Genomic DNA, 26,427 nt, shown 5'->3' with positions numbered 1-26,427 from the left:
AAAAATTTCAAATGATCCTGGAAACTGGTAACAGGCTGATAATTTGCTAAATATATTCTAGGCAGATAAAATTGTTTTCTTATAAAAGCCTGTCACTTGGAAACTTAAATTCAAAGACAATGTAGACTCTGCTTATAGCAAGAGTACTCACTATTCCTATAATTTGGAAATTCAAGTCATTACCTACCAAATATTTTTACTAAGAATGTCAACCAGCACCTCAACATGCATAAAAACACACAAAGAAATACAATCTTCCAAAATAGGAAGCACAACAATGATTGTGCAGATTGAGTTCAAATCCCAGACATATTCCCTACCATCTAACATTCAGCAAGTTACTTCCCAAAACCTTCTGATTCCATGTCTGAAATATGCAGATACCTATCTTATATGGCTACAGAAAAAATACAATGAGTCAATAAATGTAGTGCTTAAAACAGTGCTTGGCAAGTAGAAGTATGCAATTACCTTAAGCATTACAACTTGCACCTCCTTCCAAATAAATCCAACTTACCTGTTACTTTGCTAAATTCTTCAAGAATCTGTTCCTTGGTTTTACTCTTAGGAATAGAGCCCACAAAAAGCCTGTTGTTGGCAACCGAGATGCAGACACCAATGTGTTTTCCAGAACGAATTTCGTGATTATTATACTGAAAGGGGGAAAAGTGTACCGTTTTAAAAATACTTAAAATATCCTATGACAGGTGCTTATTACAGAAAGACACACAAATCCCATACACAAAAGCAAGACCTTTTAACAAACTAAGAACTCAACACTTAAGTTTATCAAGTATCCTTTAAAAAATTATAATCTGAGACATAGGAAGACTGTAACAACAAAACATTGATCACGTTTATGAACTAAACCAAAAATTGTCAAGTCCTTGAAATTTAGCAAATCTGATAAGAATCAAATCTGTAAGCGGCTTAAATTCCAAATTACTGATTACACAATACTTTGTTTTCTACTTAAAAGCATCCCGCTAACTCTTTCCATGTAAGGAAAATGGATTCAAATTGTCAACAAGCTTTCTGCCTTTTTGTTAATCAGCACTTCAATCTTATTTTTCCATCTCCCCTAACCACTCATAAAAAGTTACAATAATGATTCTTCAGCTTCAAATCCTTAAGTCTAAAAGGAGAACCTCACTATTCTGAATCTGGCTCTACATTTCCCCCCCATTTCATTTTCATCAAGCCTTTGATAAAATTGGACAAAGACAAGTAGATTATGGTATAAGTATAGAAACAACTATAAAACTATAGTAAAATGTAAATAATCTTCAAGTAACCCTAAATCATAAAAGGCAACAAAACCACAGAGGCAAAACCCAAAAAGCTCCTATCCCTGTTATTCTGATTCTTGTGCAACAGGTACATAAGATATGAGTGAAGGAAATACAGCTAAGTCAGAAAATTGATTCCTCACTGTCCCTTTCTCCATTATCTCCAGGTATTCAAAATTAAACATGAAGTTCAAACATCTTTCCCTCCAGTTCACAACAGTTTTGTAGTTTTTACCCCCAATGACTCAGTTCACACTTGGCCAAATCTCTGGTCATCATTTTGAACTGTGGTGTTGGAAAAGACTCTTGAGAGTCCCTTGGACTGCAAGGAGATCAAAGCAGTCAATCCTAAAGGAAATCAGTCCTGAACATTCACTGGTGTTGAAGCTGAAACTCCAATACTCTGGCCACCTAATACGAAGAGCTGACTCACTGGAAAAGACCCTGATGCTGGGAAAGAGTGAAGGCAGGAGGAGAAGGAGACAACAGAGTATGAGATGGTTGGATGGCATCACCGACTCGATAAACGTGAGTTTGAATAGGCTCCGGGAGTTGATGATGGACAGGGAAGCCTGCTGTGCTGCAGTCCATGGGGTCGCAAAGAGTGGGCGACTGAACTGACTGACTGGTCATCATGATCCCAAGATTACCTCTATTCTTTACACTTATGCCAGAGACATTTTTTTTTTTTAATCACAATTTTGCCTATTGGGAAAAAAAATATCCCATCAGCAAAACAAAGTTCAAATAGCTGGACATTAGTAAGTCCATCCTAAAATTCCTCCCACTTCTTCCCTTTCTCCACACTTGTAATCTTGGTTAATGATGTCAGTTCTTAATACTGCTACGCCTCTGAATATAATGCTTTCCCTGAAACTTCACCATCGAAATCTCTTCTGCATACCGGTATATTTGAGCTCAACTAAATACTTTGCAATCTCTAAATTCTATAAGGATCAATAAAAACACCCTTCTTGTTAACACAGATCAGTAGTTCTCAACAGGTGTAGATTTTGCCCAGGGAGGGAGGAGGCACATTTGACAATGTCTAGAAAGATTTTGGTCAACTAGACCTAGTGGCTTAACAGTGAAGAATCCGCCTGCCATTGCAGAAGAGGCAGGTTCCATACCCTGGAGAAGAAAATGGCAACCCACTCCAGTCTTCTTGCCTGGGAAATCCCATGGACAGAGAAGCCTGGTGGGCTACAGTCCATGGGATCACAAAAACAGTTGGACACGACTTACCGACTATAAACAGGCAGATTTTGGCCAACTAGAGGTGGGACTTGCTGTTAGTACTTAGTGGGTAAGAAGAAGTCAAGATATGTTACCAAACATCCTATAATTCACAAAATAGCCCAGCATAATAGCTATCTAGTCTAAAATAGTGCCGAGGTTAAGAAACACCGCCCTGGACTTTGTTTTCCCATACTATTTGTATTTAGACCAAACACCTCTTAAAAGTAGAAATATGCAGTTATCTGCAGATAGTAGACCTATGGTTGAATCCATCATTGCATGGGATTATGGACAATGAGACTACAATATCCCACCACACAAGTAAGTTAATCTAAGAACACAATAAACTATTTAAGACATGTACATTCCCTAGATTTTTACAAGTAAGCATTAAACAGCCAGCCTTAGCAACAAATCAATGACTTTTAATTTGGTCATTTAGTCTGTAATTCCAGAAGTTGACCAAAAAAAAAAATACTAAAATCGGGGGGGGGGGGAGGGGAATGGAATGGAATGCAAAGTTTTAAAAGGAAAAGAGAGAAAGAGGAGTTACTTTGAAGATGACAGAATTTGGTATCACTTTCCCTTTTCTGTATTTTTGTTTTCCAAATATTCTAAGACCAGGGGCTATGTACTTAACAATGCTGCTTCAAAATGGTGATAACTGTTGCCATTATTTTCTATATAAGCAAAGTTTCTTCCCTTCTAACCTATCCTCACTAGCCCTCCTCTGGTTAATCAAGGTAGGGTAGGTAGAAGGTATTTAAAATGACAGTAGTCTGGAGAAGGCAATGGCACCCGACTCCAGTACTCTTGCCTGGAGAATACCACGGATGGAAGAGCCTGGTAGGCTACAGTCCATGGGGTCGCTAAGAGTCAGACACGACTGAGCGACTTCACTTTCACGCATTGGAGAAAGAAATGGCAACCCACTCCAGTGTTCTTGCCTGGAGAATCCCAGGGACAGAGGAGCCTGGTGGGCTGCCGTCTATGGGGTCACACAGAGTCGGACACGACTGACGCGACTTAGCAGCAGCAGTCTGAACAAGTCAGACCTGGTGGGTTCCCGGGTAACATCAGAGGTAAAGAACCTGCCTGACAGTGCAGGAGATGTAAAAGACACAGGTTTGATCCATGGGTGGGGAAGATTCCCCCAGAGAAGGAAATGGAAACCCACTCCAGTATTCTTGCCTGGAGAATTCCATGCACAGAGGAGCCTGGTGGGCTACAGCCCATGGGGTTGCAAAGAGCCAGACACGACTGAAGCAACTTAGCATTCATTCATTCGGTCTGACCAATAGGAAGCTATGAATATTTAGCAGGATTTACAAAGAAAACTGTAACTCTTCATCCACATTTTTTTAATTTAAAAAATGGAGACATTTTTAACTGACCCATAGAGAGTAAACTGGCTCTCCAGTGAAGTCATTAAAGGAAAAAAGATTCTCTGGGCATATTGTCCAAATAAAGCAAAAGCAAACATTTTCAAAGCAGTATCCGCATCTACAGATTAAGCATGCACTTTTACATGTATATTTGAATTAACTTTCCTTACTCTAGCATTTTTAAGGCCAATCTATCATCTTAAAGTCAAAATTAAATTTTACATCTGTTACAGGTAACAGTGACTGAGATGGTAGAAAGGCATTACAAACAACTGTTCTGATGCTTACTAGAGATTCTAATTTAATGCTGATAAACCCTTAGTCTCAAGGGTTAAGTAATCAGGACTATATGATGGTATCAAGATAAACAAAAAAATGTGGTCTTCTCCAAACTCTAGGAAAATTGGCACTGAAATGAACAAGTTTTAGAAATCTAGCTTTCAGATCCAGTAGCACAGTGAGGTAATCAAATAAAACAACGATGAACCAATATAGCTTCAGTATTTCAGAACACCAAAATGAGTTGTACAGCCTGGAACATTCCCATCACCCAGGCTCAAAAACACCAAGTCACTCTTTCCTTGCCTCATAGCCAATCAGTCAACAAATCCCCAGAAACTCAGCAACCTCAGATTTGGAATCTGATCCAGAAGTAGTTGCTCAGTCCTAACGCTCCTTATAGCAGCAAAACGGCTGCCTCCCAAGCCTATCCACTTAAGTCTGCTTTACACTGAGTCAAACCTACTTCCCTAAAAATTCTCCAATGAATCTATTTCCTCCTCCAAATGAGGCACTTCACATACCTACACACAATGCTTACGACTCAGTCCTCTTTGCTTGGCTAATCATTCCTTCTCTGAAATTGAAAGTGCCTCCAGGAGTGTCACAAAATAGTGACATTCATAACACAATACAAATGCAGGCTAAGAATGAAGAGTCTAGAGTAAGCTGGAGACTATTCTAACACTTCTAAACACTGGCTTCTGTAACACGCAGTCCAAGATTATCTCAGCTTATTTGGCAATCATACCACACTACTGACACACTACAGTTTGCTTATGAGTAAGTTGTGTATAGGACCTGACTTTCAACCCCACTCAATTCCACCCTTCTGATATAAACTACTGTCCCAGGCTATCAAAATCTTTTCAGATCCTTATTTTGTCATCCCCCATGGCATTTATCACCACATGCAAATTCAAGTCAACCAGTCCAACTATACCCTCATTCAAATCACTGATAAGGAAAAAAGAAATACCATCTATAACATATTTACATTATGCAACCTACACTAACACTCAAACCTTCAATGGCACCATGCAACTCAGTCCAGTAGTCAATGACTACTGCCTTTTAGCATTCACTTTAACAAGTTTCATCTTTCTTCCCACAAAACACTGCTTCAACTCAATTCATCTATTTCCTTCACTTCCCTCCCTACTCAAACCTCTTTAGGACAAAGCCTTCTCTAACAACCCCAACTCAAAGCAATCTATCCCTTCATCCTTCCTTTACCCTGTGACCCACCAGCTTCCACTTTAATTAACTGTAGTTAGCCTCTAATGTTGCAGAAACCCCAAAGTCAAGAACTGGATCAAACTACTTGTACGCTCATAGTAAAAGTTTTCATGTTACTCACAGTAAACATTTGCTAATTGCTACTTAAAATACTTTGTGGACGTTTCTTGTCAGCTGCATTCATCGAAGTGGTTGTACACTGATGTATACAACCACTGTGGTGAATAAACCATCAGTGGCTATTAAAGTCACAAATCTTAACATGTAAATATAGGTCAGTATTCCAGTCTTCGCAAGAAGTTTTTTCAGTAAGACACTTCCACTGTAATGGACCATAATGGGCACTTGCAAAGCCAGTTGCCTTGGGCTCCAACGCCAGAAGCACACATACAAATACACATACACACCTGCCTGCGTTCCTCTTGGACTTTGTTACAACACCAAATGCTACAGAGGACAAAGTGTCACCCTCCCCATGAATCTATGTTAATCCCTAGGGCTGATGGTAGCAGAGAGTAATTGCAAATGAAAGCTAGAAAATCTTTCAATAAGACAGCACTGGTCAGCCGGTCAAGTTATTTATCCAGTACCTATTCTACAGTGGCACTGTTCTGAATGTCAGGGATGCAGAAGAAGAGTAAATTCTCTGAAGGGAAGAGTGATGCAAATAATCTTACAAAGTCAAGAAATAATTTTAAGTACATCAAGTATTATTTTTTTTAATCATGTTCAGTACACTGTCATGGGGCAACTGGGTAGGAAGCCTTTATTAGAAAGGCCCTCTAAGAAAATCTGATCGATAAGTAGGTAGCAGCTGGGCTAACTGGAAGAAGTGATGGAAAGCACAGAAGGCAACCTTGAGTTGGAAATGGTCATACCTTTGGAGGAGGACAAAAAAGGCAGAGTATGGATGGAACAGTAATAAAGAAGAGAAGGAGAGAGGTTAAGCAGAAACTTTATCAGATAGAGCCTTGTTTAGAAGCCATTATTCTCAGGATGGGAATGCTGCGATCTAACCTACATGGCTAAATAATAAGACTGTAAAGGGGCAACGGAAAGCAATGAGACTAGCTAGGACTCTTCAAATGGTACCTTAGACTAGGGTGTTAGCAGGAAGATGGTACAAACTGGTTAGATGCCAGAAATAAATTTGGCAGCAGAGAAGACTCACACTCAACACCTTTTAAGACCACCTAAACCACTACACAAAGAATCGGGCTCACTGGCAACCTAACATATATTGCTGGTTTAAACTGTTATGTCCAGTTAACAGTATGAACATGCTAAATAAACTAAACCTGCATGGCCTTGGGCAATCCACCCAGTCTATTTATTCACTGTAGAAAGAAGGTATTTCACTTACCTTGAGGAATGGGTTGCAGTGGTTTGTTTTTTTTTTGCAGTGGTATTTAAAAGTAATAATGTGGCACAGAGCACAGCTCCTGCGCCTTAACAAGCAACAAGTGGCAGCTATTAAACACCTTCCCACAAATTTAGATCTTGCTTCCGCAGCTAGACTATCATCATTTAGAGATACATTTTCTTATTCCCCCAAATACAAGGCAAATGTTAGCTGAAAACAGGGTGACTAAGAAGTTTGCAGTTGCTTTTTAACTTCATGTCTCTTCAGCTGTTAACATCAACCCATTTCTACAAGTAATTCAGATGCAAATTTAAAATCTACATTTTTTATTAGAAGTCACTGCTGAATTATATGTATCAAAAAATAAGACCAAATATATAAACTATCTCAATCTAAGGTATTTCTCAAGATACTCAAAGTATAGGAAAACAAAAAGTGATGCTGCTTTAATCTTGTCTAATCTATAATCTAAAAAAGACATTTTCTCAACTCTTGATTATGTACAACTAGAACAGTTCAACTATCTTACATTAAAATTTCTTTGATAAAGCTGTAACTCAAGTAGACTTGTGATATGACACAACTAGGTACAGTCTTCAAAATATGGTCCCTTAAAAAATACATTTGGGGTGTAACTCATATCCAGGAATCAAAACAAGATAACATAAAACGTCCAAATCAACTTCAGTTTTTTATTTCTCTAGAATGTTTCATTTCCTCAAAAGCCTAGTCCTTTCTTTTACTGTTGTACTAAGGCAAGTCTCCCAATTCTAAAACCATAATCCTACCTATGGTAAAACATCTTTTCAGAAAAAGCCATAAGAATACATCCAATTCATCCTACTACTAAGACTATCTTTGAAAAGACACTAAAATGCAGAGCCTCCTATTGATTAGAGAGCAAAAAGTAATTATTCCCCCAGATAAGGACTCAAATTCAAACCCAGAAAAAAAATGTAAAAACATTTGTTTAAGAACTGTTCCTAGACCAATCAAAATAGCTGTTTGGCTATCTCGAAATTTCTGCGTTACAGTCAAAAACTTAACTATGTTATTAAGACTACTCTAAGCCTACAGCAATGCAATTTTGGACTATATTATGTTAAGCCAAGGCAACCGCCCAAACTGAAACATATTTCACGTGTATTTATTGGCAATCAAAGTTGTCATGTTAGGACTGGATTATGTATCTTCTTCTAACTATGTTTCTTTACTATAAAGATTCTGAACATCACCTAGAAATACTCTAGTGAGGACCTACCATAATTGGTGTCTTTTGGCAGCAAAAATTTAGTCAAGTATTGGTTTAATAATTCCTATTAAAAAATTAATAAATACATGTATCATTACTTGTAACACTAAGTAATCACACCACTAAACAAAACTAAGCTTTATGTAGTATCTAGTAAATAAACTGGGTCTGACATCATTAAAGTCTACAAGAGCTTTTTGTAGTGAGATAAGATAGCTCATTGCCTTCTCAATCACTCTACATTTCCACATTAAAACTTGCCGCTACTTTATTACTATCTGGCAAAATGTTCTTTTAGATTCAGCTGGATGATTTCTACAGTTTATCTTTCCAGAACCCTAAAAAGTCCTCAATTTTACTTGAACTGTTTAAACTAAAACCTTGACAGTTCACAGTTACCACTGAATGGAACACTAGAGAGCTATACACTCTCCCTTCTGTAACAGCATCCTTGGAAAGAAGGGAAAAGCCAGCCTTGATTTAAACAGAAATACCCCAAATCCTGAATTCTCTATTCTTCCCAAGTAGCATACTTTTCTAATGTCAACCTTGCAATACTCAATTACACACCCCAATGGAGAGATGCAAGCTATATAGAAAGCTAAATCAAGTGTATTTGTTTCCTTTTTCTCCTTAAGGCTTGCCTTAAAATGTGATATAGATGACGGTGAGGAAAGAAAAAATAAAATTCAGGAATAATCAGTCTAAGAATTTCAAGTTTGCTTAGAATTACCCATATAACATGTAAGTCAGACAGTGCAAAACAAACGTCTGCCATAGTGAACCATTTACAAAAGTTCCTCCCCAGCTGCACTTTTTGATATATTTCTTGGATTGAAATTAACTTGACATCTTCAACTACAAAATGTAGAAACCACTTGAGTCACAGAATAAAACTAATTTGAAGGAGTTATATAAGCCATAACTTGAAATACTAAAATTCTTTAAATTGGGAAAATAACAAGGTCCTCACCTGACATCTGCTATTTTTAAATCAAATACTGCCATTCACCATAAAATCACTTATTTCATTAACTAAAATATTATCGCAATGTCTTCATGAAACATTTCTTAAAAAGGGATAGCCAAATATGGCCCAACAGGAGCTCTGTCTATTACAGTTACTTTCTTACACCTTTTAAAATTCCTAAAATTTTAAAAAAAAAATCACTCAGCCAAATGTTTCAAAGAACCAGTAACTATAACTCCACCACACTACCTTATAGGTCCTCAGACAGTTCAACTATACCCGCAAAAGATACTGCTATTACGTGTACATAGAAAATGTGAAAGACTGCCTAATCAGCACTTCAAAAGCATTCAGTTAACACAATAAGAAAAGGCCTGGCTTTAATTAAAAATAGCAAACGTGAAGACTGAAAAACTCACCAGTTTAACAGCCTCCTGAGCTGCTTCTTTTGTACAAAAAGTGACAAACGCATAACCTCTATTGAGACCTGTTAGTGGATCCATCATTAAACGAAGATCCCATATAGGTCCAGCTTTTTCAAACAATGGAACAAGTTCATCCTCAAACAGATCTCTTGGAATCTTCCCCACAAATATCTGTAAATTAAATATGCAATAAAAACCATGGAAAATTTCTATAAGAAACCAGACACATGTACATTTACTACAAAGGGTACAAGTTTTTAGTTTCTTTACCTCAGTGCCAACAGAAGGCTGCTGACCTGAATAAACGGAATCTGGAGGCGGTCCCCCATACTTCCTCTGTCCAGTGGTCACATCGAGTGTGTAGCCTGTTCTTTCCAAGAGTGCCTTAAAAAGTTCAAAATGTCATTAATATATTTCATTCATAAGACCACACCCATGCAGCAAGCAGTTATGAAAACATCAATTTTGTTCAAATCTTTCCATTTATGTTGGCAATATTCCCTACTAACAGGTTTTTGTTGTCTGTTTTAGAACTCTCTTAATGTGTGCTTGTAATTCATAATATGCCCTAATTTATAAAAGTTTCAGGATCCTGGTCAAATTATTTTTTGGTCTCCAATTACTGAGTAGTGCTTAGTGAACAACACAAAATATTGATTCAACAACTCTCAAGGCAAGGTATATCTATTCCGCCCTTCTAAAAAATGACTGCATAATTAAGCTGAAATTCTCTCCTGAAGGAGGGGGTAGATAAGTTATCTCTTCCAAACCTAGCTTTCTTACCCAACAAATTTCCCAGTAACCCACACTCCGAGGTACCTACTGCCATTCTACGAGTTTCACCAACCTTTACAAATTACACTCCTCCATCTAAATCCACAAACTTAAAGAGGAGATACAGGAAAAATAACCTCTTATTCATTTGACATTCAAGTACCATGCTTCACAGGACAGCATGGATCACTCAGAAAAAGAGCCAAAATGATTTTTGGAAACTTTATGAAACTGCAACATGATATAATCTCTACACATTATCTCCCTAAAAGTGAATTGTTAAAATTTATACAACTTATATTTAACTCAGAGCATAAAAAGATTCTTTTTATCTCTTATTATAAGCAGAAGAGTAGAAAGTAGTCATCCACTGTTAGCCTAAGGAAAAAGTAAGATTATTCCTTTTCCACCATCTCACCCACAACGCGCAAAACTAGTTTTCCAAATAAAAAGAATCTAATAATTAGCTGATAAACTTTGAAATAAACTAATAGCAAGCACATGATAAAACATATCAGAATGCTGTCAAGTGATGGGGGGAGGAGCACTTTAGTTCTTAAATGAAAAAGACTAGACAGATTTTATTTCTATCAACTCTTTGCGACCCCATGGAGGTAGCCTAGAAAGCTCCTCCGTTCATGGAATTTTCCAAGCAAGAGTACTGGAGTGGGTTGCCATTTCCTACTCCAGGGGATCTTCTCAACCCAGGGATCAAACCTGGGTCTCCCACACTGCAGGCACACACTTCACCTTCTTAGCCAACGGGGAAGCCCTTATTTCTACCCAAAGAACATTAAATAGTTATGGAAAGATATTGTAATTGATAAGAACTCTATTCCTCAACTCTCTTAACAAAAAAGTCCACAAGCTGGTACACGTTTTGAGTAGTCTTTTTCTACTATACCCAAATATATTTGCTTAACAATGCAATATTGGGTTAGTAACAAAAATAAACTCAAACCTCTTACTATCACATAAACTAATTAAATGGTTCATCTTCCCTTTTCCCCATATGCAATCCCTGTGCTTCTTTTACTTTAATGCTTATATGACCCAAATAGTTTATCTGTTTTATGTCAATCCCTAAAAACAAAAGGAAACACTTATTCTCTCTGAAAAAGTCTATAAAAATGTCTGATTTCTTGCCACAATTTAAGTCACACTGAAGCTTTACGCCACTCCCTTCCAAAGACAGAAATGAATGTTTCACAAACTAAATTTCCAACTTTTTATAAAATTTTAATAACTTTCAATGTAGATTTACTTACAACTGATTTAATTACAATGGGTAACAACTATATATTCCATTTCTTTGGAAAAACTAGATTTATAGTTCAGATACAATTCACTCATTTGAAAGCCTCAATTTTATACATTAACTACTAACTCCATACTTTCCTCTTCCTATACCATTAAAACACAACTGACACCCATCCCTTCCTAAAAACTTATTTTCTTAAAACTAGAACCCTTGGTTCAAGACCAGGGGCACACTATGTTAAAAATACTACATTAAAACTAGTATGACCATCATATTTTCTATGAACCAAAAAATCAACACAAGTAAAAAACACAAAGATCAAAAGCTAGTTGACATTACTACTATGTGACTTGGGTGATGGCAAACAAAACAACTTCTCTCAGCCTCAGTTTCTTCATTTACATGTCTACAATAAACAATTTTTTCATTAAAAGCTGCTTTTAGAAATGAACAAATTAGCCTTAAAAACCCACACTAATGAATGAGGAAGAAGGCAGTGTTAAAATACTAAACTCATTTAATGTGGGGGCTTGAGAATCCTAAGGAAAGCAGTCAACTGCTAAATGTACACTCTCCATCAGTATGGGATGAGCTGATTCCCTCCCCCTTTTAGTTCCACTGTCAGGTAATCTAGACTTGCAGGTTTCATATGAAAAATATGGTGACTATATTCCTTTAAATCTTTTATTTAGAATACCAACAGCACAGATTTAGGAAAGAATACATGGATAACAAGAAAAATTTCAAAGCTGTTTAGAAACAGAAACTGTTAAAGGCAGGACACTTCAAAAAATAGTAATGAGGAAACATTAACAAATTATCTCATGGTCATTACCTCTCAACATTACAGCACACACACAAGGAATAATTTCACACTCAAGGAATATTTACCCAAGCTAGAAAATAGTCAAAACAACAAACAAAAAACTTTAAAAACTGAAAGGAGTAAAAAAGAAACTTTTCAAAGACATACCTTAATTTTTGCTTCATCTGGTCCTTTGCTAGAATCTGCAACTTTGGTCCCCTGTTTTTCTCTCTGCCTATAAGTCTTCATGACTCCACATAAAAAGGCACTTTTGTTCTGCGAAGGAATTTTCCAATTATTTTCAAGAGTAAGTCTTAAATATACCTAACTGAATAAAAGTCAAAACTACTTTTTTTAAACACTCACACCAAATTAACATTACCTGAACATGAGAGAGATCACTGTCTTTAAACTGCTGAAGAACTGCCAATGCGCCGTCTTCATTGAATTCTTTTAAAGCTTCGATAGCTCTTTCATCTAAATCGCTATGTGCCACCAGCCCTGGAGAAGAAAAAACTTAATTAGTTGTCAACTTTTAATATTTTTAGAAAGTTTTTTTTTAAAGACCATGTTTGCCAATGCAGGTGCTAACTACAAATTCTTCCATTCCTCTTTATCTATATAATGAAAAACACACATACCTTAGCCATTATGAACTAAAGAAGGCCTCTCAACCATACTTAAAATAATGAGTCAACTTTTTTATCTTATCCTAAGTCAGGCAGTTCTGAACACCGAGTATTTCTAAGGTAAATACATAGGCTTACAAATTCTAAAATCAACCAACAAAGTACCGAGCATGACACAGGAACCTCCACTCAATTTCAAATACCACTAAAAAAAGCAACAGCAACACCGAGACAGACAGACTACAAGTCTACAATTACCAAGTTATTTAACCAGAATCCTACCATAAAAATACCCCCAAAAGTCACACAGCCTGCTCCCAACATTCAACAGCTGTTGCTACCTGCTACCATCATATACTTAACCATCTGGCCATCCAGCCTTTACCACCTAACCCTTCCTTCTTCCCTCCCTCTACACACCTTAACCTCTAGTTCACAAGAACCTACTAGCACAACAAGGCAAAACTCCAGGTCCCACACTTCTTGGAAACCACAAAAAGTTGCTATTTTAGTTCAAAGCCAGAAATCCAATAGAAAAATTTCATAATGTAATTTTGCAAGTGTTAGTTCTTACCTGCAACGTAAATTTCATCTAGTTTTTCAGCAACTTTCTGTGGTAAACCAGCATCAAGCAATGTCTGAAAATTTTCTGAATGGATAACTGCAGAAGTAGTATCCATGGGCTCTTCAGTACCATTTCCATTAACATGTTCTGTAGCCATGTTTCCAGAGATCTGTTCAAACGCAATAAGCAAAATTAAACTAGGGTCTTCAAAAAGGGTAGAACAATATGAGAGCCCCAATCTTGACTTTCTCTACCAATTTCTACACCAGAAAGCCTATACATCCCTTTAAACAGGCCTTACTTTAAAGTCACTGTCGCCTGACAAGCCAGATTTGGAGCGCGGGGCACCGAAGGACGGATCCACTACGTTTTTCCTTAGCACCACCCCTGACTCACCTGCTAACACTCCCTAGGAAAAACCACATTACAAATGGAGCCCAACCAGCACGAGGACAAGCCAGCGTGCCACATGCAACTGTGCCCGTACAGAGAATGAGGTGTGTGTGGAGCAAGCAAAGCTGGGCTTTTCCCTCTCAAAGGTAAACCCCCAAAGTGCGCGCTTTTCCCGCCTGCCGCTTAAAGATCAGTAACAACAGCCAGCGAAGAACAAAGCGCTCATACAAGCTACCTTCCCACCTCCCCGCTTCTCCACCCTTCACCCCCGCACCCCAAAGCCCGCCCCCGACTCCGCACCCAGAGCGGCAGCCTCACCGCCGCGGCCACCGGGAACCCATTAGAAACACGTGCTCCGCGCCTTCAAATGTCCTACAACTTCCTTCAACGGCAACCCACCGAGTCCCAGGCCAAGACGACCGTCACCAGCTCCCGACAGCAACCCAAAGCCGCGGCTGGAGCCCCCAGCCAGCAGCAGCAGCAGCAGCAGCAGCAGCAGAACCTCGCCCCTCGACACCGAGGCCGCGGCGGCGCCAGGCCACAGGCTCTCCCCGCCCCCCAGCGCCGCCGTCTCGGCCGTGACACATGGCTCTCTCTCTGCCCCGAGCGCCGGCGACCCCCGGCCACCCGCGCGCCCAGCCGAGACGTGCGCCGTGGCGCACGGTACAAGCCCCCACCCCTGGCCGGTCCTGGCAGTGACTGCGAGGCGCGGGCCGCCGGTGCCACCCGCGGGCCGGGGCCGGCAAGCCGGCGGCATGAGGGCGTTCCGCGAACTGCCCCATGCCCGCCAGACCCCAATCACCACCCAAGCCCGCCGCGCGGCTGCGGGACGGAACCGGCTCCTCTCCGCCCACTCCCGCGCCGCGGCGACGGCCACGACAGCACCAACTCCGCCGCCGCTCGCCGTCCGCGCGGGCCACGGGGCCGCCTCCTCCCTGGAGCGCCGCAGACAAAGCCCGAACAGCGGCAGCACATGGAGGGCAGGAGGAAGTGACGGCGCGGGCCGCGGCCTACTCCTGAGCAGCCCCAGTCAACGTGCTCCCCTCTCCCTTGGAATCCATTTTCCAGAAAAGCCGGTTTCTCCCCGCACCGCCCTCCCCCAGCTCACTCCACAATGTCACGGAGCTCCCTTCCCAGACCCGGGTCCCAGCGGTCGTTACCTCCCCGTTGGGCTGCGGCGGAGGAATCCTGTCCGAGGAGATCCGGTTGCGGGCAACGCGTGCTCGCTGCTCCCTGTGTCCGGCGCGAGTGGAGCTGTTGTAAAATGGCGGCCGAAGCTCACGCCGCTGGCAGCAAACCCGATCCAGTTCCACTCGCCTCCGAGCGCGCTCCCGGTGCGCGCGCGCGCCTCCGCGTGACACCCCCCTTCCCTTCCCTCCCCTCCCTCGCGCGTCCGCTTCTCTCACTCACTCTCTCAGCTCCTGCCCTCCTCCAGCTCCTCCTTCTCCTTCTCCCACCACCACCAGTCTCCGTCAGCCCTCTTCCCTAGGCCCTTCTTCTTCCCCTCCCTGCTTCTTTCTCCCACCGCTCGTACTGTCGTTCGCGGCCGCTCAGGCACAAGTGGCCGCCCTTCCCCTCCTAGATGCACGCTTGCTCACTCGCTCCCTCCCTCGCTCGTTCTCTCGGCCCCGTCCCCCAGTCCCTGCCGAGTCGGCTCCTCTCTTTCTCTCTCCCGCGCTGACGTGACGACGTAGCCGACGCCTCGGGACGCGCGCCCGCGGGTTCCGCCCCCACTCCCCGCCACCCTCGCTCCCCGCCACCCTCGCTCCTCATCACACGGGAGGGCGCGAGACCCCGCCCTTCCGCTCCGGCGGCGGCGGAGGGGCCAAAAGTGAATGAAAGGCCCGCCCCTTCCCCTCCCGACACTCCCCCTCCCTCTCCCCTCCGGGTGGGGCGGGGCGGGGCGGGACGGGCCGGCTCAGCGTGTCCCACTCGTTCTCCTTTGTCAGGAGACAGGCATCTCCCCACCCCGCCCCGCCCCACCCCCACCGCGGCACCACGCGCACGCCACCCCCATCGAGCTCCCGCTCGCCCCACCCCCCGTTCAGTCCCGGGCCAGCCGGGAACGGGGCGGGGGGCGCGGAACGCGACCGCAGCTGCCCTGAGAGTACCCACCCGTCCGTGCGCGCCCGGCCCGCGCCCTCGGCGCCGCGGCCGCGTAGCCGTTCCAGGCGGTGTCCACGCCGCCGCCGCCCCGCGCTCTCCTCGCTCGGGAGGCTGCAGGCGCACGTGTCCCCCGGGGCGGGGCGAGGCAGACAATGGAGCGGCGGGGGAGGGGAACGGCGCGGAGACCCGCGGACCTTTGGTCCACCTGGCTGAAGGGACCCGAGTGCCGGAGTCGCTCCGGGATGACTGGGTCTCCGTTGCTGGACAATGGGAACTCCTGGGCCCCAGCCCGCGTGGCTTCCCTTCCACGGGAACCTCGGGCGGAGGGAGGGGCGCCCGGGGCTGGGACGAGGAAACCCCGGCTGCTTTTGAAGGGGGACCGGCTGTCTCCAGTGGAGCAAGGAGCTGCTCCCGCCTCGGGATGATACGAAAGCCAGATTTGGAAGCGAAACCGCTGGGTGGTGAAGAGTTGTGCAATACTCCTTTTCAGTCCCTGGCCTTTTAAGCAGTTACGGGCTTCCTCGCAGCACAGTTTGAGCAACTTGATGCAGCACAAAGCTGCGTGCTTTGGGCAACTGTGAGGCACGTATCTGTTTCTTTTCGAAAAACTGAACTGACATTTCTTCTGTAATCGTGTACTAGGTACAAGAAAGATAAGACAAAGACATTTGAATTTCAGACGCGATGTGGATATTAATTTTACTTAAGCTGTAATGAAAAATAGGAATAGTATCGTTTTGATTAAAAAGCAAGCTTAGTTTAAAGCGCTTACTGGTTCCCTAAACTATTCTATGACGACAAATCAGTGGTGCAAGAGAAAGTTAGATGACTACTCTTCAAAGTGCTTAAACACATCATATGTCAAATTATTCTCATTGGTGCCTGGATGAAGGTATAAAAATTTTTAAATAATTTGACAAGACCTGCCACACTGTTTAACAAAGATCTGAGCTCTTCATTACCTAAAATTTCTTACTTTCATACCTGGTCCTGCTATTGTATTCAGTTAATTCAGCAATAAGGGTTTTAGTTCATAATTCGAAGGTCGTAGATAATGTTATAAATGAAAACAAATAACCAAGATGTTTAATACAAAAATACAATCAAAACTGAGCAATCCTATACATTAAAGAATGAAAATAATCGATCTAACCATCCAACACTTTCTTTTAGACTTTTCTGAAGATCAACTTTCCTTTAGAAGAAGAAAAAGAAGAAAAGTGCCTTTACCTAGGTAATGTCGTCCACCAGCTGACCAGATCCCCCAAACTGAAATCTCTAGTTCTTCTTCCACCCGGAATTCCTTTGTCTAACCCACCCACCCCCAGACCTTTATGTGGGCGTTAAGTTCAGTTCAATGGCTCAGTCCTGTCGTGTCCGACTCTTTGCGACCCCATGAATCACGCCAGGCCTCCCTGTCCATCACCATCTCCCAGAGTTCACTCAAACTCATATCCATCGACTCAGTGATGCCATCCAGCCATCTCATCTTCTGTCGTCCCCTTCTCCTCCTGCCCCCAATCCCTCCCAGCATCAGAGTCTTTTCCAATGAGTCAACTCTTTGCATGAGGTGGCCAAAGTACTGGAGTTTCAGCTTTAGCATCATTCCTTCCAAAGAAATCCCCGGACTGATCTCCTTTAGAATGGGCTGGTTGGATCTCCTTGCAGTCCAAGGGACTCTCAAGAGTCTTCTCTAACACCACAGTTCAAAAGCATCAATTCTTCCCCACTCAGCTTTCTTCACAGTCCAACTCTCAAATCCATACATGACTACTGGAAAAACCATAACCTTGACTAGACAGACCTTTGTTGGCAAAGTAGTCTCTGCTTTTTAATATGCTATCTAGGTTGGTCATAACTTTCCTTCCAAGGAGTAAGCGTCTTTTAATTTCACGGCTGCAGTCACCATCTGCAGTGATTTTGAAGCCCAAAAAGATAAAGTCTGACACTGTTTCCACTGTTTCCTCATCTGTTTCCCATGAAGTGATGGTGCCAGATGCCATGATCTTCATTTTCTGAATGTTGAGCTTTAAGCCAACCTTTTCACTCTCCTCTTTCACTTTCATCAAGATCAACTTTGCAAAAACAACACAAGATCTTTGTCCTAATGATCAGTCTCCAGAGTTCCCACCTCAGTGAATGTCCATCACTTGCATCCAGCAGCATTAGCTGAAAGCCGGATTCATTCAGGACAGTATGTGCTCCCTCAATGCCCCCTCAGTCAAGTTCTGTAAATTTTGTCTTCTTGATCTGTTTCTTTCTATGTTGCAACCAGGGGATAAGCTACCATCACCTATTGCCTGGACTAATGATACAGCCTGCTGATTCATCCATCCTTGAAGCGTTCCTAAACCATTCAAAGCTTGTGTGTGTATGTGTGTGTGTGTGTGTCTGTCTGTCTTTTAATTGCAAATGACTCTGGAGCATCTGCTTAAAGCCCTTCATTAGCTTCCCAGTACACTTAGAACCAAATCCTTAATTAGATCAACAAAGCCCTCTATCTGATCTGCCCCACACGTGTCTCCCCAGCCAAATCTCTGCCCCCTTCTGAACTTTCCACTGGCCTTCCCTCAATTCTGACGTTTCTCAGGATGGCACACACTGAGCACCTAGACAGAAACCTGGTCAGAGATGCCCTGAGCAGGCCTGAGAAGCTGTCAGGCATGCTCTCCGGTTGACATCCTGTTGAGAGAAGCAATAGTATAATTTTCCTCCTGACCTACAGAACTTATGAATTTTTTTCAGTACCTACAGTAATATCATGGCACAGTCCTAACTCCTTTGCAAGGCTGACTCAAGGTGGTTTCATTGTTGTAACAAATTTATTTCTTAAATGCAGACAAAGAGGCTCAGGACACTCTTATCTCTTAATATTACTTTTCTTGTTCCTGCTTTTGCCATGAAAATTAGTGAATATATTTTTGGCTTGATGCCAAAGAATTACTACTGTTAACTGAAACATGGGGAACTCCTAATAATTCTTTAAAAAATAAACTGGTAGATAGATTCATTTGGTACAATAGGTACATTGGGCTAGATTGAAATGTATATGAAAGATCTGACACAAGAAAGTTCTCAATAAAAATGTGTCCTTACTTCCCTGAATCCTCTTTAGTACTGGACACAGGATTTGATGCTCAATAAATATTTACTGAATGAAACCAAATGATGATACGGACTTCCATGGTGGTCCGGTGGTTAGGAATCTGCCTGCCAATGTGAGGGACTTGGACTTGAACCCCGTTCTAGGAAGATCCCACATGCTGCTGGGCAGCTAAGCCCATGGCCCCAAACTACTGAGCCCACACCTGGAGTCCACGCTCCCCAACAGGAGAAGCCACTGTAATGAGAAGCCCACGAACCACTAGAAAAAGCCTGCGCACAGCAAGGAAGACCCAGCACAGCCAAAAATAATAAATAACATGCATATGTCATATGTCCCTAATAAGAAAAAACATGATGATAGGCTGAGATGCAAACAGCCTTGATACTAACCCCAGATCAGTTACTAATGAGTAGTGTGAGCTTGGATAAACACATTCACTTCTCAGAATTTTGATTTCCTCATCTATAAAAGTACACTGAAAGATTTTTTAAGATCTCTTCCAGCTCAAACATTTTACAATATATTTTTAAAAAATTTCTCAAACTCTTTCTCCAGCTTTTCACAGCTTAAAAATACTCAGATGTCATTCATATTTGCCACTTAAGATCTTCCTCATTTGAATCCCAACTTTCCTTTATAGCAAAATCGACAGCTATATCCCTTATTTTTGAACCCTTGCTCCAAACAAAAATAACAGCAACAATGACAAAGACTGATCATATTTGATTTGGGATATCACCACCGCCACCCCCCATAGATGTGGAGAAATTGACACACACGTTCAATGCTGGTGGTTTGAGAGGGTTTTTTAAATAAATAAATAATGGTTAAATAATAATGGTTAATTAATAATTTATAAGCCCTGCTCCCCCAAGTTCTGTTCTTCCATCCTTCCACTGTGAATGTCGTATAACCTGGTACATGCTGTCCAGCTAGAAATTCCACTTCTAGCCTCTGGGGCAGCCAGATGTGGCCAGGTGGCTTAAGTCTCCCCAAGGGAGTGAGAGGATAGATTGATATGACTTTTTTTTTAACACAATAATTAGACTAGAATACATACTGAAGTATTGTTTATAACATTTATGTATGTGTGTGTGTGGGGGGGGGGTGTTGTTTGTAAATATATACATAAGCTAAACATCCAGTGATAGGGAACTGGTTGAATAAATTATAATGTGCATACATTGAGTCAGTTATTCTGGAGTCATTGAAAAAAATGAGGTAGCTACCAATATCCTTACATGGAAAGATATCCAGGCTATATTCTTAAAAAAAATTCTAAAGCCACCTACAGAACAATGTACAGTGTGACATTTACTCATTCAGTTGAGCATCTTCTGCATACCAAGCTCTGTGGTATGCACTAGGTTCACAGTGTTATATGTCAAGATTGACACAGATTGATCCCTGGCTTGTGAAGCTTGCAGGTCCGTGCGTATGTACATAGCAAGTTATCATAGATATAAAGATGTTTGTTTCTAGAGAACAGTTACAATTAGAAAGAAGGATAGGGTGGAGGGAGACCATCATACACTTTTTTACCTCGTACACTTTGGTGGTAATACTTGTTGCAATAAATATTTTGAGTTAATTATTTATGGACCTCATTACTGTTTTCCCATTCATGTAACCTTTGAATTACTGAGAAGATGGAGACCTGTTAATTCGCAATTCACCAAAGGCAGGCATAAAGTCATGCCTGTTTGCTTGTCATCCATATTCTTCCACTACTAAATGCCGAACTGCTTTTTTAAAGATCATATTTTCTTCTTTTCTTTTCTATATTTTTTAATTTTTGGCAGTTTCATATATTAATGTTATAATGCAAAGTGGGGGCTAGAATACATATGGGAAAAGTTCACAGCACACCTTTGTTCTTTTCACAGAACCGTAAAAACCTAGTGTCAAAAGAGACTGTGGAAGTCATTCAGTTGACTCTTTCTAATAATCGAGAAAGTTTTTGTAATATCTCTGGCATCTTATTTTCATGGTAATTAAATGGCTGCCATGTTAAAATTAAAAACTTCTGCTCTGCAGAGACACTGCTAAGAGAATGTAAAGAAAAGCTATAGACTGAGGGGAAATCTTTGCAAAACATACATCTGTTACAGAACTAGTATCCAAAACATGCAAATAACTCTTAAGACTCAGCCACAAGTAAGGAAATAACTAAATTTAAAAACGAGCAAAAGATCTAAACAGACACCTTATCAAAGAAGATATATAGATGGCAGATAAACATATGGAAAAAAATGCTCAACTTCATATGTCATTGGTTGGTGTTTGGTGGTTTGGTTGCTAAGTCGTGTCCAACTCTTGCGACCTCATGGACTGTAGCCTGTCAGGCTCCTCTGTACATGGGCTTTTCCAGGCAAGAATACTGGAGTGGGTTGCCATTTTCTTCTCCAGGGGATCTTCCTGATGCAGGAATTGAACTCAGGTCATTAGAGGGTTAAAAATTCAAAAAATGAGATATCACCACACACCAGTTATCATGGCCAAATTCAAAACACTGACACTGAATGCTGGCAAGGATGTGGAGCAACAGGAATGCTTATTCATTGCTAGTGGAAATGCAAAATGGTACAGCCACTTTGGAAGACAGTTTAGCATTTTCTTACAAAACTAAACATACTCACACCGTATGATCCAGTAATTGTATTGCTTGGTATTTACTCAACTACATTGAAAACTTAAGTACACACACACACATAAACCTGCACGTGGGTGTTTATAGCAATTTTATTCATAACTGCCAAAACTTGAAAGCAACTAAGGTATTCTTCAATAGGTGAGTGGATAAATAAATTTTGGTACCCATATAGTGAAATATTATTCAGTGCTATAAAGAAATGCACTATCGAGCTATGAAAAGACATGGAGGAATCTTGAATGCGTATCACTGAGAGAAGCCAATCTGGAAGGGCTATGTACCATATGATTTCAACTATAGGATATTCTGGGAAAGGCAAAACTATGGAGACAGTAAATAGATCAGTGGTTGTCAAGGGTTCAAGAAAAGGAACAGCGGTTGGAAGGGTTAAATAGAAGGAACACTGAGAATTTTTAGGGCAGTGAAACTATTCTGTGTGGTTCTATTGATAGTGAATACATACCATATATTTGGCAAAAACCATAGAATGTACTTGGAAAAGGCAATGGCACCCCACTCCAGTACTCTTTCCTGAAATCCCCATGGATGGAGGAGCCTGGTGGGCTACAGTCCATGGAGTCGCGAAGAGTCAGACACAACCGAGCGACTTCACTTTCACTTTTCACTTTTCACTTTCATGTGTTGGAGAAGGAAATGGCAACCCACTCCAGTGTTCTTGCCTGGAGAATCCCAGGGACGGGGGAGCCTGGTGGGCTGCCGTCTATGGGGTCACACAGAGTCGGACATGACTGAAGCGACTCAGCAGCAGCAGCAGGAGCAGCATAGAATGTACTACATAATGAATAAACTCTAATGTTAACTGTGGACTTAAGCTTGTAACAATGAATCATTATTGGCTTGTCAGTTGTAACAAACATACCCACTAATGTACAATGTTAATGATAGAAGAAAGGACTGGGGAAGGAGGTATATGAAACTCTACTTTCTGCTCATTTTTCTTAAATCTAAAAGTGCTCTATTAAAATAGAGCATTTATTTATTTTTATTTTAAAAACAAAACCTATTAATTTTTTAAATCTTGACATTTTAAATACACTTGAAATGCTAGTTATTCTTCTTATTGTTTTTAGCTTTAAAAAAAAGGATTTATTTATTTGGCTGTGCCTTGCAGAACACTGGATCTTTAGTTGTGGCAAGTGGGATCTAGATTTCTGATTAGGGAGGAGCCCAGACCCCCCTGCAATGAGAGTGCTGAGTCTTAGCCACTGGACCACTAGGGAAGTCCTACCTTTAGGTTTTTTTTTTTTTTTAATTAGCAGTTCAGATTCAATTTAGCTGTTTGCATTTTAGCTTTTACAGGGGGAGATGATAGGTTAAGTTATAAGAAGGAACAGATTTTATACAAGTAAGAACAAAACGAACAATGATTATGTAAACATACAGTCAAAGGATGGTTTTATCAAAGTATTCCTATTCTACTTGAATGGAATCCCAGAACATAAGCAGTCTTTGGTTGTTCAGACATTCAAGATGAATCATGGCACAAAAAAAGGAAAACTTAGTGATAATTCTTTCACTGAATATGTCTATCACGTTGTGTCTCAAAGCTCTTTCCAAGGGTAGTGAGTGAGTGAAATCGCTCAGTCTCTGAGACCCCATGGACTGTAGCCCACCAGGCTCCTCTGTCCATTGGATTCTCCAGGCAAGAATACTGGAGTGGGTTGCCATTTCCTTCTCCAGGGGATCTTCTCGACCCAGAGATTGAACCCAGGTCTCCCGCATTGCAGGCAGACGCTTTAACCTCTGAGCCACCAGGGAACCATCCCCCAAAGCCCTGCTAAGGGAGCAGTCGAGGCTGTCACATTTTTTGTTCTTGCCTTGCCCCAACTAATTGGACCAGCATCAGGTACCAGACCATATCTAGAGCGGTACCAAAGAAAGAGTCAATGTCACAAGGAGGGAGTTAGAACTGGGGCTATGAGAGGTCTTATCAAACTAAAATTATAAGAAAGCAGAAACCAGAAATAAGCAAAAGCTAAGAGCAATCCATTCATTCTATCACTCCACAAATACATTTTGAACACCAGCAATATGCAAGGCACTGAATTAAGCACCAGATGAGTAAAGCAGAAATGTCATTTACCTTCCTGGAGATCACAGCTACATGAGAAAAAAAAAGAGAGAGAGAGAGAGAGAATAAATACACTTTTTAAAATAAATAAGCATTTATAAAATGTGATCAATGTAAAGAAAAAACTAACACAGTGTAGTGTTACAGAATAAGGAGCACCTAGGTAGGTTGGTCAAGGAAAGAGTTTCTGAGGAAGTGATGTTTAAAACAAGACCTGAAGGAATAAACTAAGGAAAGTGAGAAATGCATGGGGAATTGGAAGAATATTCCAGGCAGAATGGCTAGCATATGTGAAAACTCTGAGAAGAGCAAAAAGCATGGCCTTTTCTGGGGGAAAAAAAAAAAAAAAAAAAACGCCAGTAAGGTTCGAGTATATTTAGTAAGGGAGAGAGTGGTTCAAGAGAAGTCTGGAGAAGCTGGCAGGAACCTGATTATGCAGAACTATGTAAGTAAGTGCAATAGGATGTCATCAAAATGTTTCACATGTTTAAAATTTGCATTTAGAGTAGATATTGGGGTTTGATGATGGACATGGAAGCAGGTAAGGGATAGGAGTTACTTGGATGAGGGTATTGCAGAGGAGATGGAGAGAAATGGACATACTCTATGTGTAGTTTGAAGCTAGTTGGCCAAGGACTTAGTGATGGACTGAAAGTAGAGAGTTTAGGAGACAGTTGATGAATATTGGTGCCCTTGCATTGGGGAAGATTGAAAGAAATGGATCAGTTAGGGGACTTGCCTGGTGATTCAGTGGATGAGAATCCACCTGCCAAAGCAGGGGACACTAGTTTGATCCCTGGTCCCAGAAGATCTCACATTCCGTGGGGCAACTAAGCCAGTGTACCACAACTACTGAGCCCACGCTCTCGAGCCCGTGAACTGCAACTACTGAGCCTGCCTGCTGCAACTACTGAAGCCTGGGCATCTAGAGGCTGTGCTCCGCAACAAGAGAAGCCACCACAGCGAGAAGACCTTGCACCACAACGGAGCATAGCCTCTGCTGGCCACAACTAGAGAGAGTCCACAAGCAGCAACAAAAACATGTAGCGGCCGTCCCAGCAAAAAAAAAAAAAAAAAAAAAAAAGACATCAGTTAGGATTCAGTCAGAGAAACAGAACCATTATGAGTATTAGAGAAAAAGGATTTTCTTATAGGAATAAGAATTCATGTGCTGGGAGAATCTATGGTCCAAAAGGAGACTTGAAGAGAGCTAAGTCACTAATCAGCCCTTCCAAAGGCTGAATGAATAAGGAGAGCTTGCAGGGCAATCTGGGAAGCCTGGCATGTCCAGTTGCTAGGTGGACATAAAAGAGGACTATAGGAGAGCCATATAGAAGTCTTCTGTGGTTGGTGGCAGGCTTGGAGTCATTGTTGGTTAGGAGGGTTCACACTTGGGAAAAGGAGGTAGGCAAGTACCTGGGAAGAGAGAGAGCAAGTTGAAACCTACTTCTGCATTTGTTTTTCACTACATTAACCAAGTTCTTTAGTAGTTTTTTTTTTTTAATTGTTTCTTCAGCTTCTTTCTTTCTTTTCCGCACTGGGTCTTAGTTGTAACATGCAGAATCTTCACTCTTCTTTTCAGTAATTGGGATTTTTAGTTGTGGCATCCAAACTCTCAGTTGCAGCATGTGGGATCTAGTTCCATAACCAGGGATTAAACCTGGAACCCCAGCATTTGGAGCACAGAGTCTTAGCCACTGGACCACCAGGGAAGTCCATCCTTTGGTTTCTTTTAACCTGGAACCAAATTGTCCGATACCATAGTCACCAATCACATGTGACAACTTAAATTAATTGAAATTGAATAAAATCTAAAATGCAGTTCCTCAGTCACACTAGCCACCTGTCAAGTGCTCATTCACTAGCCACATGTAGCTAATGACCACGGTACTGGACAGAAGAGATACAGAATATTTCCATCATCACAGAAGGTTATATTGGACAGAGCTAATTTAGAACAATCCACTTGCATTTTCAATTGTCTTGTAATAAATGAATTTAAAGCCATGTGAATGGACATAATCATGGAGCTAGAAGAGTAGGAAAAGAGCAAGGGCAGGAAGTCCAAGGATAGAGTCCCAGAAAAATCAATTTCTAGAGAATGAGTAAGCTAGATGCCTGTAGGAAGTGTGAGATGAAATGGCCAGAAAGGTAGGAGAAAAACCAAGAAAGTGATGATTCAGAAAAGAAAGCAGAGTGTGTAAGGAGGAAGTGGTCAACTATGTTGAATGAATGAAGTTAAGAATTTGGGGTGAGAATGAAATAGAACTTCTCAAGAAGAACATTTCAGGACTGACCTGATTAGAATGCTGTAAGGGGCTAGAGAGAAGGGAGGTGGAGGCAGCCTACGTGGACTACTCTTTCAGGACATTTGGGAAAGAGCCCAGAGAGATGGTTGAGTGCTTAAAGGTAAATGTGGGTTCAAGACAAGAGGTGTTTTTTTTTTTTTCTTTCTTTGTCTTGTCCTGGCTTGTCCGTTTTGGTTTTTAAAGTGGGAGATGCATATAATCATATGTATATTTGTGTTCAGTTGGCATGTCCAGTTGCTGGGTAGGACCATAAAAAGGTCCAATAGAAAGAAAAAGGTTGAAAATGCAGGAGA

General features: G+C 41.4%; 1 protein-coding gene across 6 annotated transcripts in view; it reads right to left on the bottom strand.

Annotated features, from left to right (window-relative positions):
* SYNCRIP (synaptotagmin binding cytoplasmic RNA interacting protein) overlaps window positions 1-16,083 on the bottom strand; it is a 30,890-nt gene extending 14,807 nt beyond the window's left edge. For 3 of the 6 annotated variants that reach the window (XM_018053171.1, XM_018053170.1, XM_018053167.1), the window contains exons 1-7: window positions 15,029-15,547; window positions 13,485-13,644; window positions 12,664-12,782; window positions 12,450-12,557; window positions 9,712-9,825; window positions 9,436-9,612; window positions 518-653 (exon numbers count right to left, since the gene is read on the bottom strand). In XM_018053171.1, coding sequence (XP_017908660.1) covers window positions 518-653; window positions 9,436-9,612; window positions 9,712-9,825; window positions 12,450-12,557; window positions 12,664-12,782; window positions 13,485-13,632 — 802 coding nt within the window. In that variant the 5' untranslated portion in view covers window positions 13,633-13,644; window positions 15,029-15,547. Of the gene's footprint in view, window positions 1-517; window positions 654-9,435; window positions 9,613-9,711; window positions 9,826-12,449; window positions 12,558-12,663; window positions 12,783-13,484; window positions 13,645-15,028; window positions 15,582-15,983 lie in introns of those variants that run through there. The other 3 variants (XM_018053169.1, XM_018053172.1, XM_018053173.1) reach the window with 3 other exon arrangements.

This window comes from Capra hircus, chromosome 9 (assembly GCF_001704415.2).
Source record: "Capra hircus breed San Clemente chromosome 9, ASM170441v1, whole genome shotgun sequence".
NCBI lineage: Eukaryota > Metazoa > Chordata > Mammalia > Artiodactyla > Bovidae > Capra > Capra hircus.
The sequence above is the reverse complement of the archived record's forward strand: the minus strand, read 5'-3'. Positions and strand labels throughout refer to the sequence as shown.